At 34.8% G+C, this 20864-nt stretch overlaps 1 protein-coding gene across 1 annotated transcript in view; it reads left to right on the top strand.

Moving 5' to 3' along the window:
- The first annotated feature begins 3998 nt into the window (after positions 1–3998).
- The window catches only part of LOC134690253 (uncharacterized), a 42139-nt gene continuing 25273 nt past the window's right edge, over positions 3999–20864 (top strand). The window contains exons 1-3 of the mRNA XM_063550230.1: positions 3999–4010; positions 8824–8895; positions 15383–15434. Coding sequence (XP_063406300.1) covers positions 3999–4010; positions 8824–8895; positions 15383–15434 — 136 coding nt within the window. The remainder of the gene's footprint in view (positions 4011–8823; positions 8896–15382; positions 15435–20864) is intronic.

The following is a 20864-nucleotide window of genomic DNA, read 5'->3' as shown; positions in this document are numbered from 1 at the left end:
TTGTCAGTCGACCCCTTTAGGAGTTGTTGCCCTTTAAAGTCGGTTTTTAACCATTTTTCCTAAATTTTATATATCTTTTACAAAAATCTTCTCCTCTGAAACTGCTGGGCCAAATTACACCAAACTTGGCCATAATCATCTCTGGGGTATTTAGTTTGAAAAATGTGTGGCGTGACCCGCCAAGCCAACCAAGATGGCCGCCAATGCTAAAAATAGAACATAGGGGTAAAATGGAGTTTTTGGCTTATATCTCTGAAACCAAAGCATTTAGAGCAAATCTGACATGGGGTAAAATTGTTAATCAGGTCAAGATCTATCTGCCCTGACATTTTCAGATGAATCAGAGAACCCGTTGTTGGGTTGCTGCCCCTGAATTGGTAATTTTATGGAAATTTTGCTGTTTTTGATTATTATCTTGAATATTATTATAGGTAGAGATAAACTGTAAACAGCAATAATGTTCAGCAAAGTAAGATTTACAAATAAGTTAACATGGCCAAAATTGTCAGTCGACCCCTTTAGGGGTTGTTGCCCTTTAAAGTCAGTTTTTAACCATTTTTCCTAAATTTTATATATCTTTTACAAAAATCTTCTCCTCTGAAACTGCTGGGCCAAATTACACCAAACTTGGCCATAATCATCTCTGGGGTATTTAGTTTGAAAAATGTGTGGCGTGACCCGCCAAGCCAACCAAGATGGCCGCCAATGCTAAAAATAGAACATAGGGGTAAAATGCAGTTTTTGGCTTATATCTCTGAAACCAAAGCATTTAGAGCAAATCTGACATGGGGTTAAATTGTTAATCAGGTCAAGATCTATCTGCCCTGACATTTTCAGATGAATCAGAGAACCCGTTGTTGGGTTGCTGCCCCTGAATTGGTAATTTTATGGAAATTTTGCTGTTTTTGATTATTATCTTGAATATTATTATAGGTAGAGATAAACTGTAAACAGCAATAATGTTCAGCAAAGATTTACAAATAAGTTAACATGGCCAAAATTGTCAGTCGACCCCTTTAGGAGTTGTTGCCCTTTAAAGTCAGTTTTTAACCATTTTTCCTAAATTTTATATATCTTTTACAAAAATCTTCTCCTCTGAAACTGCTGGGCCAAATTACACCAAACTTGGCCACAATCATCTCTGGGGTATCTAGTTTGAAAAATGTGTGGCGTGACCCGCCAAGCCAACCAAGATGGCCGCCAATGCTAAAAATAGAACATAGGTGTGAAATGCAGTTTTTGGCTTATATCTCTGAAACCAAAGCATTTAGAGCAAATCTGACATGGGGTAAAACTGTTAATCAGGTCAAGATCTATCTGCCCTGACATTTTCAGATGAATCAGAGAACCCGTTGTTGGGTTGCTGCCCCTGAATTGGTAATTTTATGGAAATTTTGCTGTTTTTGATTATTATCTTGAATATTATTATAGTTAGAGATAAACTGTAAACAGCAATAATGTTCAGCAAAGTAAGATTTACAAATAAGTTAACATGGCCAAAATTGTCAGTCGACCCCTTTAGGAGTTGTTGCTCTTTAAAGTCGGTTTTTAACCATTTTTCCTAAATTTTATATATCTTTTACAAAAATCTTCTCCTCTGAAACTGCTGGGCCAAATTACACCAAACTTGGCCATAATCATCTCTGGGGTATTTAGTTTGAAAAATGTGTGGCGTGACCCGCCAAGCCAACCAAGATGGCCGCCAATGCTAAAAATAGAACATAGGGGTAAAATGCAGTTTTTGGCTTATATCTCTGAAACCAAAGCATTTAGAGCAAATCTGACATGGGGTAAAATTGTTAATCAGGTCAAGATCTATCTGCCCTGACATTTTCAGATGAATCAGAGAACCCGTTGTTGGGTTGCTGCCCCTGAATTGGTAATTTTATGGAAATTTTGCTGTTTTTGATTATTATCTTGAATATTATTATAGGTAGAGATAAACTGTAAACAGCAATAATGTTCAGCAAAGTAAGATTTACAAATAAGTTAACATGGCCAAAATTGTCAGTCGACCCCTTTAGGAGTTGTTGCCCTTTAAAGTCAGTTTTTAACCATTTTTCCTAAATTTTATATATCTTTTACAAAAATCTTCTCCTCTGAAACTGCTGGGCCAAATTACACCAAACTTGGCCACAATCATCTCTGGGGTATCTAGTTTGAAAAATGTGTGGCGTGACCCGCCAAGCCAACCAAGATGGCCGCCAATGCTAAAAATAGAACATAAGGGTAAAATGCAGTTTTTGGCTTATATCTCTGAAACCAAAGCATTTAGAGCAAATCTGACATGGGGTAAAATTGTTAATCAGGTCAAGATCTATCTGCCCTGACATTTTCAGATGAATCAGAGAACCTGTTGTTGGGTTGCTGCCCCTGAATTGGTAATTTTATGGAAATTTTGCTGTTTTTGATTATTATCTTGAATATTATTATAGGTAGAGATAAACTGTAAACAGCAATAATGTTCAGCAAAGTAAGATTTACAAATAAGTTAACATGGCCAAAATTGTCAGTCGACCCCTTTAGGGGTTGTTGCCCTTTAAAGTCAGTTTTTAACCATTTTTCCTAAATTTTATATATCTTTTACAAAAATCTTCTCCTCTGAAACTGCTGGGCCAAATTACACCAAACTTGGCCATAATCATCTCTGGGTAATTTAGTTTGAAAAATGTGTGGCGTGACCCGCCAAGCCAACCAAGATGGCCGCCAATGCTAAAAATAGAACATAGGGGTAAAATGCAGTTTTTGGCTTATATCTCTGAAACCAAAGCATTTAGAGCAAATCTGACATGGGGTAAAATTGTTAATCAGGTCAAGATCTATCTGCCCTGACATTTTCAGATGAATCAGAGAACCTGTTGTTGGGTTGCTGCCCCTGAATTGGTAATTTTATGGAAATTTTGCTGTTTTTGATTATTATCTTGAATATTATTATAGGTAGAGATAAACTGTAAACAGCAATAATGTTCAGCAAAGATTTACAAATAAGTTAACATGGCCAAAATTGTCAGTCGACCCCTTTAGGAGTTGTTGCCCTTTAAAGTCAGTTTTTAACCATTTTTCCTAAATTTTATATATCTTTTACAAAAATCTTCTCCTCTGAAACTGCTGGGCCAAATTACACCAAACTTGGCCACAATCATCTCTGGGGTATCTAGTTTGAAAAATGTGTGGCGTGACCCGCCAAGCCAACCAAGATGGCCGCCAATGCTAAAAATAGAACATAGGGGTAAAATGCAGTTTTTGGCTTATATCTCTGAAACCAAAGCATTTAGAGCAAATCTGACAAGGGGTAAAATTGTTAATCAGGTCAAGATCTATCTGCCCTGACATTTTCAGATGAATCAGAGAACCCGTTGTTGGGTTGCTGCCCCTGAATTGGTAATTTTATGGAAATTTTGCTGTTTTTGATTATTATCTTGAATATTATTATAGGTAGAGATAAACTGTAAACAGCAATAATGTTCAGCAAAGTAAGATTTACAAATAAGTTAACATGGCCAAAATTGTCAGTCGACCCCTTTAGGAGTTGTTGCCCTTTAAAGTCAGTTTTTAACCATTTTTCCTAAATTTTATATATCTTTTACAAAAATCTTCTCCTCTGAAACTGCTGGGCCAAATTACACCAAACTTGGCCACAATCATCTCTGGGGTATCTAGTTTGAAAAATGTGTGGCGTGACCCGCCAAGCCAACCAAGATGGCCGCCAATGCTAAAAATAGAACATAAGGGTAAAATGCAGTTTTTGGCTTATATCTCTGAAACCAAAGCATTTAGAGCAAATCTGACAGAGGGTAAAATTGTTAATCAGGTCAAGATCTATCTGCCCTGACATTTTCAGATGAATCAGAGAACCTGTTGTTGGGTTGCTGCCCCTGAATTGGTAATTTTATGGAAATTTTGCTGTTTTTGATTATTATCTTGAATATTATTATAGGTAGAGATAAACTGTAAACAGCAATAATGTTCAGCAAAGTAAGATTTACAAATAAGTTAACATGGCCAAAATTGTCAGTCGACCCCTTTAGGGGTTGTTGCCCTTTAAAGTCAGTTTTTAACCATTTTTCCTAAATTTTATATATCTTTTACAAAAATCTTCTCCTCTGAAACTGCTGGGCCAAATTACACCAAACTTGGCCATAATCATCTCTGGGGTATTTAGTTTGAAAAATGTGTGGCGTGACCCGCCAAGCCAACCAAGATGGCCGCCAATGCTAAAAATAGAACATAGGGGTAAAATGCAGTTTTTGGCTTATATCTCTGAAACCAAAGCATTTAGAGCAAATCTGACATGGGGTAAATTTGTTAATCAGGTCAAGATCTATCTGCCCTGACATTTTCAGATGAATCAGAGAACCCGTTGTTGGGTTGCTGCCCCTGAATTGGTAATTTTATGGAAATTTTGCTGTTTTTGATTATTATCTTGAATATTATTATAGGTAGAGATAAACTGTAAACAGCAATAATGTTCAGCAAAGATTTACAAATAAGTTAACATGGCCAAAATTGTCAGTCGACCCCTTTAGGAGTTGTTGCCCTTTAAAGTCAGTTTTTAACCATTTTTCCTAAATTTTATATATCTTTTACAAAAATCTTCTCCTCTGAAACTGCTGGGCCAAATTACACCAAACTTGGCCACAATCATCTCTGGGGTATCTAGTTTGAAAAATGTGTGGCGTGACCCGCCAAGCCAACCAAGATGGCCGCCAATGCTAAAAATAGAACATAGGGGTAAAATGCAGTTTTTGGCTTATATCTCTGAAACCAAAGCATTTAGAGCAAATCTGACAAGGGGTAAAATTGTTAATCAGGTCAAGATCTATCTGCCCTGACATTTTCAGATGAATCAGAGAACCCGTTGTTGGGTTGCTGCCCCTGAATTGGTAATTTTATGGAAATTTTGCTGTTTTTGATTATTATCTTGAATATTATTATAGGTAGAGATAAACTGTAAACAGCAATAATGTTCAGCAAAGTAAGATTTACAAATAAGTTAACATGGCCAAAATTGTCAGTCGACCCCTTTAGGAGTTGTTGCCCTTTAAAGTCAGTTTTTAACCATTTTTCCTAAATTTTATATATCTTTTACAAAAATCTTCTCCTCTGAAACTGCTGGGCCAAATTACACCAAACTTGGCCACAATCATCTCTGGGGTATCTAGTTTGAAAAATGTGTGGCGTGACCCGCCAAGCCAACCAAGATGGCCACCAATGCTAAAAATAGAACATAGGGGTAAAATGCAGTTTTTGGCTTATATCTCTGAAACCAAAGCATTCAGAGCAAATCTGACATGGTGTAAAATTGTTAATCAGGTCAAGATCTATCTGCCCTGACATTTTCAGATGAATCAGAGAACCCGTTGTTGGGTTGCTGCCCCTGAATTGGTAATTTAATGGAAATTTTGCTGTTTTTGATTATTATCTTGAATATTATTATAGGTAGAGATAAACTGTAAACAGCAATAATGTTCAGCAAAGTAAGATTTACAAATAAGTTAACATGGCCAAAATTGTCAGTCGACCCCTTTAGGAGTTGTTGCCCTTTAAAGTCAGTTTTTAACCATTTTTCCTAAATTTTATTTATCTTTTACAAAAATCTTCTCCTCTGAAACTGCTGGGCCAAATTATACCAAACTTGGCCACAATCATCTCTGGGGTATCTAGTTTGAAAAATGTGTGGCGTGACCCGCCAAGCCAACCAAGATGGCCGCCAATGCTAAAAATAGAACATAGGGGTAAAATGCAGTTTTTGGCTTATATCTCTGAAACCAAAGCATTTAGAGCAAATCTGACATGGGGTAAAACTGTTAATCAGGTCAAGATCTATCTGCCCTGACATTTTCAGATGAATCAGAGAACCCGTTGTTGGGTTGCTGCTCCTGAATTGGTAATTTTATGGAAATTTTGCTGTTTTTGATTATTATCTTGAATATTATTATAGGTAGAGATAAACTGTAAACAGCAATAATGTTCAGCAAAGTAAGATTTACAAATAAGTTAACATGGCCAAAATTGTCAGTCGACCCCTTTAGGAGTTGTTGCCCTTTAAAGTCAGTTTTTAACCATTTTTCCTAAATTTTATATATCTTTTACAAAAATCTTCTCCTCTGAAACCGCTGGGCCAAATTACACCAAACTTGGCCACAATCATCTCTGGGGTATTTAGTTTAAAAAATATGTGGCGTGACCCGCCCAAACAACCAAGATGGCCGCCATGGCTAAAAATAGAACATAATGGTAAAACACAGTTTTTGGCTGATAACTCTCAAACTAAAGCATTTAGAGCAAATCTGACAGGTAGTAAAACTGTTTATCAGGTCAAGATCTATCATCCCTGACATTTTCAGATGAATCAGAGAACCCGTTGTTGGGTTGCTGCCCCTGAATTGGTAATTTTATGGAAATTTTGCTGTTTTTGAGTATTATCTTGAATATTATTATAGGTAGAGATAAACTGTAAACAGCAATAATGTTCAGCAAAGTAAGATTTACAAATAAGTTAACATGGCCAAAATTGCCAGTCGACCCCTTTAGGAGTTGTTGCCCTTTAAAGTCAGTTTTTAACCATTTTTCCTAAATTTTATATATCTTTTACAAAAATCTTCTCCTCTGAAACTGCTGGGCCAAATTACACCAAACTTGGCCACAATCATCTCTGGGGTATCTAGTTTGAAAAATGTGTGGCGTGACCCGCCAAGCCAACCAAGATGGCCGCCAATGCTAGAAATAGAACATAGGGGTAAAATGGAGTTTTTGGCTTATAACTCTGAAACCAAAGCATTTAGAGCAAATCTGACATGGGGTAAAATTGTTAATCAGGTCAAGATCTATCTGCCCTGACATTTTCAGATGAATCAGAGAACCCGTTGTTGGGTTGCTGCCCCTGAATTGGTAATTTTATGGAAATTTTGCTGTTTTTGATTATTATCTTGAATATTATTATAGGTAGAGATAAACTGTAAACAGCAATAATGTTCAGCAAAGTAAGATTTACAAATAAGTTAACATGGCCAAAATTGTCAGTCGACCCCTTTAGGAGTTGTTGCCCTTTAAAGTCAGTTTTTAACCATTTTTCCTAAATTTTATATATCTTTTACAAAAATCTTCTCCTCTGAAACTGCTGGGCCAAATTACACCAAACTTGGCCACAATCATCTCTGGGGTATCTTTTTTAAAAAATGTGTGGCGTGACCCGCCCAAACAACCAAGATGGCCGCCATGGCTAAAAATAGAACATAATGGTAAAACACAGTTTTTGGCTGATAACTCTCAAACTAAAGCATTTAGAGCAAATCTGACAGGGAGTAAAACTGTTTATCAGGTCAAGATCTATCTGCCCTGACATTTTCAGATGAATCAGAGAACCCGTTGTTGGGTTGCTGCCCCTGAATTGGTAATTTTATGGAAATTTTGCTGTTTTTGATTATTATCTTGAATATTATTATAGGTAGAGATAAACTGTAAACAGCAATAATGTTCAGCAAAGTAAGATTTACAAATAAGTTAGCATGGCCAAAATTGCCAAGTTCATTATAGATAGTGATAATTGTAAGCAGCAAGCATGTATAGATAGTGATAATTGTAAGCAGCAAGCATGTTCAGTAAAGTAAGATGTACAAACACATCACCATCACCAAACATTATTTCGTCATGAATCCATCTGATTCCTTTGTTTAATATTCACATAGACCAAGGTGAGCGACACAGGCTCTTTAGAGCCTCTAGTTTGAAAGAAATTGTTCAGACCACAGCCAGGCAAAACACCAAGTGTTATCTTGACTCATTAATTCATACCTTTCACTTTGCTGAAAACAGCGCATACATGATCTTTAACATATGTTGTCTAATAAAAACTATATAATCCCTTTCTTCTTCACAAATGTTTAATTCTATCAATATTATGTACAAAAAAAATGAAAATCACTTTATTACTGCCCGTATATGTATCTAAAAAAATAAAAAGTTCAATGCTTTTTTTTTTTATATATTTATTCTAATAATAATTTTTAAAGTTTTCTAGTCCCTAAATAGCCTTCTTTTCGCTTCTTGTCGCTTAATTTATTCTTCTTGTTGCTTCTTGATACAACTAGTCACTTATTAGTGAGACCCTCGCACCGAAGTCAGTGAAGCGATAAGTGAACACAACAGGGGTCCAGTTAAGCCTTCGACCAGCATATTATATATATCTGACATGAACCAAAGGTCTGTAAAGTGGACAATATTTGGCAGTAAAATTGCCAAGTTTTTCCATACAGATCATTTATAAATGCAACGTAAAATACTTGACAATTGAGTTTCAAGTCTTGTAGCATTTATATTGGAAGCATAGGCACACACAAAAATTTAAACTCTCTAGGGACTTTTTCTACTAGTAATGTTTGTCTGCCTGGACATATTTTACCAGGATAAAGTTATCTCTTACAGAAAACCTTTAGGTCAAGGTAAGCATACGACGGAAGTAGAATTTAAAACTCTTAAAAGTTCCAGGCATATAAACGTTGAAAATATGCTTATTATACTTATAGTCCCAGAAACTTTTTAGCAAAAGCATGTACTTAAACAAAAGCAATACATTTGTACAAACAAAAATTACATCAGGCAGATTTTGTTTCTATAAAATAAAATATTATACCTACCTGCCTACCCATTACAAAAAATGTACAGAGCTAAGATATTTTTGGGGAAAGAAAAATAAAATATTTTACCTACCTACCTACCTACCTACCCTGTTTCAAAACATAGGATCGGAAAAGGGCAAACAAACAATATTTTAATTTAGGCCTTATCAGATGAAAGCAATATAAAGATTTGTCTGTATTTCAGGGTGAGACTCCATATGATATAGCAGCCAGTAGTAAACAGAGCCAATATAAAGAAGTGATGGAATACTTACAGGTACATATAGTGATAGATATGGTGTTGAATTGCATATGCTTACACTTAGAATGAATCAAGTAGAAAATCAGTTACAAAAAATAAATAATATAAACTAAGAAATTAAATGCCACAAAACCAAGATACTTCAGGAGAGATATTTTATAAATTAAACATTCTTTAAGTCTTGAACAAAACATTTCAAATTCTAATGAAATTATTTGTTATCACGATTTTGATAGGACAACATATATGGATATATTTGAGATCCTAAATTCTACGCTTTAACGGACTTTAACTAAACTTAGTGGAATAGCCTTCATTTTTCAATTCAAGAATTTATTGTCGTGTCTTTTATTTCATTCTAAAGTTTTTCGCATTTATTTTTATCTTGCTTAAAGATATATATATGGATTGATATTTGGTATATAGTTCCACCATGACAAATTACAGATCCAGTTCAGATTTGGTTCCAGTCTGATGATTTTGTGCAGAGTTTTGTTCCTTGGACTTCGAAAAATTCATGCAAATATTCTGTTTTCCACACTTTTTATATGACCGCAAAAAATTTGTGTTGTATAATGCTATGGTGTTGTCGTCTGCATCGTCTGAAGATTCATTTTGTTTCCAGACAATAACTTTAGTTTAAGTGAATGGATCTCTAAGAAATTTCACCAGAAGGTTCAATACCACAAAAGGAAAGTTGGGATTGTTTCTGGGAGTTATGGTACCAACAATTTAGGAATTAGGGACTAAAAAGGGGCCAAAAACAAGCATTTTTGTTGTTTCCGGACAATAACTTGTGTGTTAGTGTATAGAACTCTCAGATATTGTACCACAAGGTTCCATATCACAAAGGGAAGGCTGGGATTGAGTTTGGGGGTAATTGCTTCAAAGGTTCAGGAATTAAGGGCAAAAAATGGGCCAAAAACAAGTATTTTTCTTGTTTCCAGACAGTATGGATCTTTCTAAAATTGTACTACAAGGTTCCATACCACAAAGGGAAGGCTGGGATTAATTTTGGTTCGCGGTAATAACTCCAAGGGGGACGGAATTCAAAAAGTTTGGGGACATTTTTTCTTCCAATTTTTTTGGGGGGTTCATATTTTTTTTTTCTCTAAATTTTTGAGAATTCAAATGATTGCACAGTATTGTGCAATAACAAGAAATCTTCAATTGCACAGTAATGCGCATTAGCAAGAAATCTTCAATTGCACCTTATTACGCAATAGCACAGTATTGGGCAATAGCAAGAAATCTTCAATTGCACAATAGCAAGAAATCTTCAATTGCACAGTCTTGCGCAATAGCAAGAAATCTTCAATTGCACTGTATTGCGCAATAGCAGGAAATCTTCAATTGCACAGTATTGCATAATCGCAAAAAATCTTCTATTGCACTGTATTGCACAATAGCAAGAAATCTCCAATTGCACAGTATTGTGCAATAGCAAGAAATCTTCAATTGCACAGTATTGTGCAATAGCACAGTATTGCAAAATGGCAATAGCACAGTATTGCACATTAGAACAGTATTGTGCAATAGCAAGAAATCTTCAATTGCACAGTATTGCACATTAGCAAGAAATCTTCAATTGCACAGTATTGCGCAATAGGAAGAAATCTTCAATTGCACAGTATTGCGCAATAGCAAGAAATCTTCAATTGCACAGTATTTGGCAATAGCAAGAAATCTTCAATTGCACAATATTGCGCAATAGCAATAAATCTTCAATTGGCCAGTATTGCGCAATAGCACAATATTGCGCAACATCATAGTATTGCGCAATAGCAAGAAATCTTCAAGTGCACAGTATTGCACAAAAGCAAGAAATCATAAATTGCACAGTATGATATTGCGCAATAGCAAGAACTCTTCAATTGAAAATAAATACAAATCTTTTAACCAATTTCAATGGGATTAATTTAGAGTTATTAATTTTTAGCTCACCTTGCCCGAAGGGCCAAGTGAACTTTTCTCATCACGTCTGCCGTCCGTCATCCGTTGTCGTTAACTTTTACAAAAATCTTCTCCTCTGAAAGTACTGGGCCAAATTTAACCAAACTTGGCCACAATCATCATTGGGGTATATGGTTTAAAAATGTGTCCGATGACCCGGCCAACCAACCAAGATGGCCGCCATGGATTAAAATAGAGCATAGGGGTAAAATGCAGTTTTTGGCTTATAACTCAAAAACAAAAGCATTTAGAGCAAATCTGACATGGGGTAAAATTGTTAATCAGGTCAAGATCTATTTGCCCTCAAATTTTCAGATGAATTGGACAACCCGTTGTTGGGTTACTGCCCCTTAATTGGGAATTTTAAGGAAATTTTGCTGTTTTTGGTTATTATCTTCAATATTATTATAGATAGAGATAAACTGTGAACAGCAATAATGTTCAGCAAAGTAAGATTTACAAATAAGTCAACATGACTGAAATGGTCAGTTGACCCCTTTAGGATTTATTGCCCTTTATAGTCAATTTTTAACCATTTTTCGTAAATCTTAGTTATCTTTTACAAAAATCTTCTCCTCTGAAACTACTGGGCCAAATTAATCCAAACTTTGCCACAATCATCTTTGGGGTATCTAGTTTGCAAAATGTGTCTGGTGACCCGGCCAACCAACCAAGATGGCTGCCACGGCTAAAAATAAAACATAGGGGTAAAATGCAGTTTTTGGCTTATAACTCAAAAACCAAAGCATTTAGAGCAAATCTGACATGGGGGTAAAATTGTTTATCAGGTCATAATCCATCTACTGTAAAATTTTCAGATGGATTGGACAACCCGTTGTTGGGTTGCTGCCCCTGAATTGGTAATTTTAAGGGAATTTTGCTATTTTTGGTTTTTATCTTGAATATTATTATAGATAGAGTTAAGTTGTAAACAGCAATAATGTACAGCAAAGTAAGACCTAAAAATAAGTCAACATGACCAAAATGGTCAATTGACCCCCTAAGGAGTTATTGTCCTTTAGAGTCAATTTTTTACAATTTTCATAAAATTTGTAAATTTTTGCTAATATTTCCCACTGAATCTACTGGGCCAAGTTCATTATAGATAGAGATAATTGTAAGAAGCAAGAATGTTCAGTAAAGTTAGTAAGATGTACAAACACATCACATCACCAAAACACAATTTTGTCATGAATCCATCTGCTTCCTTTGTTTAATATTCACATAGACCAAGGTGAGCAACACAGGCTCCTAAGAGCCTCTAGTTGGGGGTTCTAACCTTGTAATACTTTTAAGCTCACCTGGCCCAAAGGACCAAGTGAGCTTTTCTCATCACTTGGGGTCGGTCGTCCGTTGTTAACTTTTACAAAAATCTTCTCCTCTGAAACTACTGGTCCAAATTTAACCAAACTTGGCCACAATCATCATTGGGGTATCTAGTTTAAAAATGTGTTTGTTGACCATGCATACCAACCAAGATGGCCACCATGGCTAAAAATAGAACATAGATGTAGATTTTGGCTTATATCTCTGAAACCAAAGCATTTAGGGTAAATCTGACATGGGGGTGAACATGTTTATCAGGTCAAGATCTATCTGTCCTGAAATTTTCAGATGAATCGGCAACCCATTGTTGGGTTGCTGCCCCTGAATTGGTAATTTTAAGGAAATTTTTCCATTTTCGGTTATTATCTTAATATCATTATAGATAGAGATAAACTGTAAACAGCAATAATGTTCAGCAAAGTAAGATCTACAAATAAGTCAACATGACCAACCCTTAAGGAGATATTGCCCTTTATAGTCAATTTTTTACATTTTTTGTAATCTTTTACAAAAATCTTCTCCTGAAACTTCTAAGACAAATTTAACCAAACTTGTCCACAATCATCACTAGGATATCTTGTTTTAAAAATGTGTGTGATGACCAGGCCCTCGAACCAAGATGGCCGACATGGCTAAAAATAGTACATAGGGTAAAATGCAGTTTTTGGCTCATAATTCAATGTCCCATTTCGAATCTTTAAGGTCTTTGACCACATTTATTTTGTGTCAGAAACTTATATTGTGTCAAAAATTTTATCACAGCTTGAATGTCTTGTCAAAACTTGCCCCAACTGTTCAGGGTTAGACCTCTGCAGTCGTATCTGGCTGCGCTCAGGGAAGCATTTTATTTCTATCATGCTTAAAGATATTGATTTGATATTTGTTATATAGATTACAACATGACAAGTTAGAAATCAAGTTAGAATTTTGTTCCAGTAAAAAGAATTTTTATCCGGTAGGGTACTGTGTATTGCCATTCAATGCTCTCTTACCTCAAAAACTTTATGAGATAGGTAAAACTGTTTGAAGCAAAAGGGGTCAGCAAAACATGATCTACAATTTGTCAATATGGCCATAAACAATAGACCATAGGAGTTATTGTTCTTAAATGACATTTTTTACTGATCTTTGTGCTTTTGCTCATTACCTTGAAAACTATAATAGAAAAGTATTAACTGTGAACAGCAAAGATAATCAGAAATGCAAGATCTATAAAATTGCCAATACAACCAAAACAACTGGATGACTTCTAAGGGAATTATAGCCTTAAACAACAAGACATGGCTGCAATATAGTTAATAATAGAACATGAGGGTAAAATGTGTTAATTATCTTAATCCTTGAAACCACAATAGGTGAAGAAAATCTGTCCGGGGCAAAATACTGATTGTCAAGATCTACCTACCTCCTATTTTCACCAAATAATCTTGTTGATTATTCTTCCAGCATTGAGCTTGTGAGGTGCGTTTGACTCCAGTCTTGATTAACCTGCGGTATGTCCTGGTTTGCTTAGGGTACTCCGGCTTCCTCCACCAATAAAAACTGATTTCACAATATAGCCAATAGGTCCGAGTACACAGTTATCCTCCTTTGATTTTCGTTGTCCACGAATATAGTCCTTAATGTGGACAGTGTGTTACTTGCCAATTTTTGTTATACCCCTTCCAAATTTAATTCTCCATTTTTTATGCCTCATATAGCAAGTTGGGGGTTGAAATGACACTGTAAAAAAATTTGGGTCATAAATATTTAGGTAAAGTAGTAATTAGGTTCAGCTGAAAAAGGTAAAAATTAGCACTTCAAAAGCTGTCAAAAGATTTCAAGACCCCCTTAACACAAACTTGTCTATATTTTGAGTTCGAGCTGATGAAGTTTTCTATAATTTTGATATAATTTGTCCAAAAAGTAGTACAACACACTGTAAAAATATTATTGAGAAAGCGCAGGTGGCATTTTTTTTATTTACATTTATTGTCTAAAAGAAATGCACTACGACATAACTGTGTACTCGGACCAATAACACTGAAATTAGCAATTACTCAATCATTGAATTAAGTAATCAATCCAATTTAGTGTTAGCAAAAATGCCAAGATGTACGATACAAGTTTTTTTGAGCCTCTTGTTTGTTTTTCATTTATGCTTTCTATCTTTAAAACCATAAAACTTGGTCAAGTCAAAATAATCAGTAAGACAGGTTTTGGTCCATAGTTTCCATCAAACACAAATATTCTTGCTGCATTGTATAATTTTTTTGGGAACAGATAAACCAGGTTTAATCCAACATTTTCTACATAAGAAAATGCCAGTACCAAGTCAGGAATTTGACATCCATTCGTTAGATGTGTTTGAGCTTTTGATTTTGCCATTTACTTGGGGACTTTCGGCTTAGAATTTTCATCGGAGTTCGATAATTTTGTTATTTTACTTTTTATATACCTGCAAGGGGATTTTCCAAATTAAAAAAAAACTGTTCCCTTTAAACTACATCTCTCTTTTACTCTGAGCCACACATTATCCTGAAAATATAAAAATGTGTTGGATACATTTTATGTAATGTGGAACATTGCATAGATGCCAACCATTACGATTTTTGCGTAGTTTCTCCGATTTTGCCATTAAAACTACGCTATTACGGTCAAAGTCGAATAGTTACGGATTACCAATCATCGGCGTTCAATTTTGTAAAACACGGATTTTTATCATTACTTTTCCGTCCTGGTCCGGTTTTTAGAAAACGCCAATGTAATGCTTCCGGTTTCTCGGGAGTTATCAACCTATTGTCGAGTAACTAACTGACTTCCGAAGGGGCAAACTTGCATTTTATGAGTAGATTTCCCCCTTTCTCTACTTCTCCTTGACAAAACGAAACTGTACGAGTCGAGAACATCTGAACAATTAATTAATGGAAAACATACTACAGACAACATTATAAACAACAAATTTTAGTGCACATTACCTTGCAACCACTCGTCAGTATTTTTTATTGGTAAGTGCACGTTTAATATGAATGATTACTGAAAACTTTTAAAAAATACGGAAAATTTCATAGTTTGTTACTGATTGTGTCAAAAGGGGGTTGGCATCTATGACATTGGTATTACATATATATTGGTATTATGTCAATGTATATTATTTTTTGGGGGTTTATATCTTAAAATTTTAATAGTTCTTCAAGGGACATGAGTGAAGATGTATTCACAGTGCATATTACTTATTTTTTAGACTGTCATGTCAGAGAAATCTCCAGGTGTGACTGCTGGTCAAGGGATAGAAGGTAATTTTCTTTAACTTGTTTTATTATTATATATATATTATTCAACCTATAAATTAGTTTTAACACATTACATGTTATGACATAAACCAAAATATTGTCCATGTTAACAGCAAAACAGTCACTATAAATATATGATCAATGTTATTGCATATAGAGTTATTGCATTCTCCACGAGTGAATTGATAATACGGGTGACATTTCTCTATAATCCTCAGAATATCTGTCAGTTTTGAGATAATTTAATAAACTAAGTCTTTAGCACAAGATGTGCTTTTTCTACCTTTTCTATTTCTTGTTATAAAAAGAAATTTTATGAACTGGTGTCGATTGTTTATCGGGATACAAAATTTTAGTAAGGGACAAATGATTCAAAGATTCCGACAAGGAGCCAGTTCTACCATTTGTGACTTCTCAAGACGACCCTTATCGCTTCACTAGCAAATTATGTTAACGTAAGTGGGCGAGAATGCCCGAGTAGTTAAGATTGCTTTTTAATTGGTGCTTTATTCTAAGAACGACAGTAGTTTTCTTTAATTTACAAAAATAGATTTATAAATTACACAAAACTAATTCATTATTTATATAATGACGCACTTGACAGCAACTAATAGGGTTGGGAATGCATAGTTTTAATAAATAATTGGGTTTCCCTTTGAATGAATTGGGTTTTTAAACGCTAAGCAGGACAATTGGATTGGGTTTTCTATTGTTTTAATTTCGAATGGGGATGCTATAGTACATAGATATAGGAAGATGTGGCGTGAGAGCCAATGAGACAACTCTTCATCCAAATTACAATTTATAAAACATGTAAAAGTAAACCATTACTTGTATGTTTATCTGCAATCACAAGCAATCTTCTATTTTGCTAGAATTATTTCGCCAAGAAAAAGGACATACTAACAAGATAGCTGTTAGAAACCAATAATTTATATCTCGCCTGTGACAAAAGTCATAGAATGTGAGATATAAGGATCACTGCAGTCCAATCATGTCATGGATCAGTGATCAAGGTTATGTTTTCCTTGTCAAGTCAGTTTCTCATATATATACTATAAACAGTAGGTCACCTAACTATATTTGATGTATAGAATTATTGTAAGATGAACATGTCTGTATGGCAGCATTCATCTGACCTTGATCTCATTTTCATAGTTGGTTGGTCAATGTTGAAGTTTTCTTTTAGTCGGTTCTTGGATCCTGTAAGCAATAGGTCAACTATATTTTGTGTACAGGATGCTGGTTAGGTGTACGAAGTCTTTCAATTAACATTATATTAAGCTGCCAAAATCATGACTTAACGGATGTAGTGACCAACTAAGGACTTTTAAGCACTTGACAAGAAACGCCTATAATCAGCACATGTTATTTCATTGGTTTTATTTCTATTGTCTTAACAGTCTGTTGACATACATCCAGTGTCACCTTGGTTATTGTACATTGTATCTACATGTCAATCACCATCAGAATTTACGACAACAATTTTAAATTGACAACTGGACATAATTTCAATTAATGTGAACCTATTGATGTATAATTAATACAAACTAAACTTAATATAACTAATTGAACGAAGGCACAATAATTTATTTACAAACCAATGCAAAACAATTCACAATTCTTTATTATCAGATGGGTACATGAAGTGTAAAATCTGCTATCAATACATTTACAAATCATTAAACATATGGAAGCGTAATACATGTATAACGTTAAATGATCGCTTTCGCCCACCCGATCTGATATCAGGTTTTTTATGTTCAGATTAGGCAATTTTTCCCCCATGTTCTCTGAAAAGAACTTTTTTATTATATTAAAAGTACACTTTATTTCTATTTCATTATAAACTAGAGAAAATTCTGATTCCAGTGATATCTAGTTTTATACATGCATTTTTATTGACCATTCCACCACTAAGGATCACTCATACATGGTCCCTAAAAATATGACGTCATTGAAACTGTTGATTGCACCCTGTGCCAAATGTATAATCACAATCCAAATTCAGAGCTGTATCAAGCTTGACTCAACTGTTCAGGGTTCAACCTTTGCAGTTGTATCAAGCTGCATCCTGTGGAGCATTTAATTAATATAGAAAATATCATAAATTACCAATTCAGTTTGCATCATGTTCCAGTACAATGATTTTTTTTAACCGATAGGGGACTATGTATTGCCATGCAATACTCTGAAAATGCTTGTTCTAATTTATTTGCCCGTCATAGTCGATATGTTATATGGTACACCCTTGTCCGTCTTTCTGCTCGCCCATATGCCTCCCTGTCTGTCTGGAGAATGCTTTGATAAAATTTAATGAAATATTTATGCAATATTTGATTTGTTGGAATAAATCTTTACTTTTTAGCTCACCTGGCCCGAAGGGCCAAGTGAGCTTTTCCCATCACTTTGCGTCCGGCGTCTGGCGTTGTCCATTGTCTGTCGTCCGTTGTCGTTGTTAACTTTTACAAAAATCTTCTCCTCTGAAACTACTGAGCCAAATTGAACCAAACTTGGCCACAATCATCATTGGGGTATCTAGTTTTAAAAATGTGTGGCGTGACCTGGTCAACCAACCAAGATGGCCGCCAGGCTAAAAATAGAACATAGGGGTAACATGCAGTTTTTGGCTTATAACTCAAAAACCAAAGCATTTAGAGGAAATCTGAAATGGGGTAAAAATGTTTATCAGGTCAAGATCTAAATGCCCTGAAATTTTTAGATGAATCGATCAACCAGTTGTTGGGTTGCTGCCCCTGAATTGGTAATTTTGTGGAAATTTTGCAGTTTTTGGTTATTATCTTGAATATTATTATAGATAGAGATAAACTGTAAACAGCAATAATGTTCAGCAAAGTTAGATTTACAAATAAGTCATCATGAGTCCCAAATGGTCAGTTGACCCGTTAAGGAGTTATTGTCCTTTATAGTCAATTTTTAACCATTTTTCTTAAATTAAAGTAATCTTTTACAAAAATCTTCTCCTCTGAAACTTCTTGGCCAAATTCAATCAAACTTGGTCACAATTGTTATTGGGGTATTTAGTTTTAAAAATGTGTCCGGTGACCTGGTCCACCAACCAAAATGGACGCCACGGCCCAAAATAGAACATAGGGGTAAAGTACAGGTTTTGGCTTATAACTCAAAAATCAAAGCATTTAGAGCTAATTTGACATGGGGTACAATTGTTTATCAGATCAAGATCTATCTGCCCTGAAATTTCCATACGAATTAGACAACCCTTTGTTGGGTTGCTGCCCCTGAATCGGTAATTTTAAGGAAATTTTGCTGTTTTTTGTTATTATCTTGAATATTGTTATAGATAGAGATAAACTGTAAACAGCAATTATGTTCATCAAAGTAAGATTTACAAATAAGTCAACATGACCGAAATGGTCAATTGACTCCCTAAAGAGTTATTGTCCTTTATAGTCAATTTTTAACAATTTTCATAAAATTTGTAAATTTTTATTAACATTTTCCACTGAAACTACTTGGCCAAGTTCATTATAGATAGAGATAAATGTAAGCAGCAAGACTGTTTATAGAGATAAATGTAAGCAGCAAGACTGTTTAGTAAAATAAGATTTACAAACACATCACCATCACCAAAACACAATTTTGTCATGAATCCATCTGCTTCCTTTATTTAATATTCACATAGACCAAGGTGAGCGACTCAGGCTCTTTGGAGCCTCTAGTTTATTATTTGTGCTATTATCTTGAATATTATTATAGATAGAGATAAAACTGTAAACAGCAATAATGTTCAGTAAAGTAAGATCTACAAATAAATTAATATGACTAAAATGGTCAGTTGATCCTTTAGGATGTATTGTCCTTTAAAGTCATTTTTACCAATTTTTGTAATTTTTTTTGTAATCTTTTACAAAAATCTTCTCCTCTAAAACTACTTGTCCAAATTTAACCATACTTGACCATAATCATCATTGAGGTATTTAGGTAAAAAATGTGTGCAGTGACACTGCCAACCAACAAGATGGCCGCTATGACTAAAAGTAAAAGATAGGGGTAAAATGTTGATTTTGGCTTATAACTATGAAACCAAAGCATTAAGAGCAATTCAGACATGGGGGTTAAATTGTTTTGCAAGTCAAGATCTATCTGCCCTGAAATTTTTAGATGAATCAGACAACTGTTGTTGGGTTGCTGCCCCTGAATTGGTAATTTTAAGGAAATTTTGCTGTTTTTGGTTATTATCTTGAATATTATTATAGATAGGGATAAACTGTTAACAGCAATAATGTTCAGCAAAGTAAGATCAGCAAATAAGTCAACATGACCAAAAACACCATAAGGAGTTGATGCCCTTTATAGTCATTTTTTTGTTTGTTTAATAATTTTGTAAATTTAACAGAATATTTTCCTCTGTAACTAATGAGTCAAGTTCATTATAAATTGAGATAATTGTAAGAAGCAAGAATGTTCAGTAAAGTAAGATCTACAAACACATCACCATCATCAAAACACAATTTTGTCATGAATCAATCTGTGTCCTTTGTTTAATATGCACATAGACCAAGGTGAGTGACACAGGCTCTTAAGAGCCTCTAGTTTGATTTTCAAAAAATGTGTTTGTCTGGCGTTCCATAGTTACTCTACGTCAGATGAATGTCAGTTTTTCTCATGTTGTGCACTTACTCAAGTACACTTGGTTTGATTTTTTTGAGACTAGTCTAGGGATCGATAAAAGTAGGCTCCCTTGTTATCATTTAATTGTTTTCCTCTTTTACTCTAACCAATTATGACCTGATTTCATCTTGCATGAGTAACACCACCAATGCCACATGTGTAGCAGGAGGTGGAAGACCTGCATGCTTCAAAGCTTAAATACAGATGTCATGCTTTCTGTTACAAAATTTCTGTCAGCCATATGGACATTGTCCTTGACCTCATTTTAATGGTTCAGCCAGTGCTGAAAAAACTGTTTAACACATGAATTTATGGCGTGTGATTAGTAATATGAAAGAAAAAAAATTTTGTCGAGCCTGTGACTCCTGTCGCAGAAAGCTTGACATAGGGATAGTGATCTGGCGGTGGCGTTAGCTTACTTTTTAAAAGCTTTATATTTCAGAAGGTGGAAGAACTGGATGCTTCATACTTTGTATATGGATGCCTTATATGTTACGAAGTATCCGTCTGTCTAATGTCCATTGTCCTTGACCTCATTGTTATGGTTCAGTGACTTCTTGCAAAAAAAAAGTTAAGATTTGTTGTAATGTTAATTTCTTTCTTATTATGAGTACATGTAATAGGATAACTATATTTTGTATATGCGTACCTTGCAAGGTCCTCATGCCCCCCAGACAGTTTTCATTTGACCTTGACCTCATTTTTCCATCGATCAGTGAACAAGGTTAAGTTTTCATGATCATGTCCATATATCTGATACTATGAGCAATAGGTCTACTT

Source organism: Mytilus trossulus, chromosome 11 (assembly GCF_036588685.1).
Source record: "Mytilus trossulus isolate FHL-02 chromosome 11, PNRI_Mtr1.1.1.hap1, whole genome shotgun sequence".
NCBI lineage: Eukaryota > Metazoa > Mollusca > Bivalvia > Mytilida > Mytilidae > Mytilus > Mytilus trossulus.
Note: the sequence above shows the minus strand (reverse complement) of the source record. Positions and strands in the feature narration are given on the sequence as shown.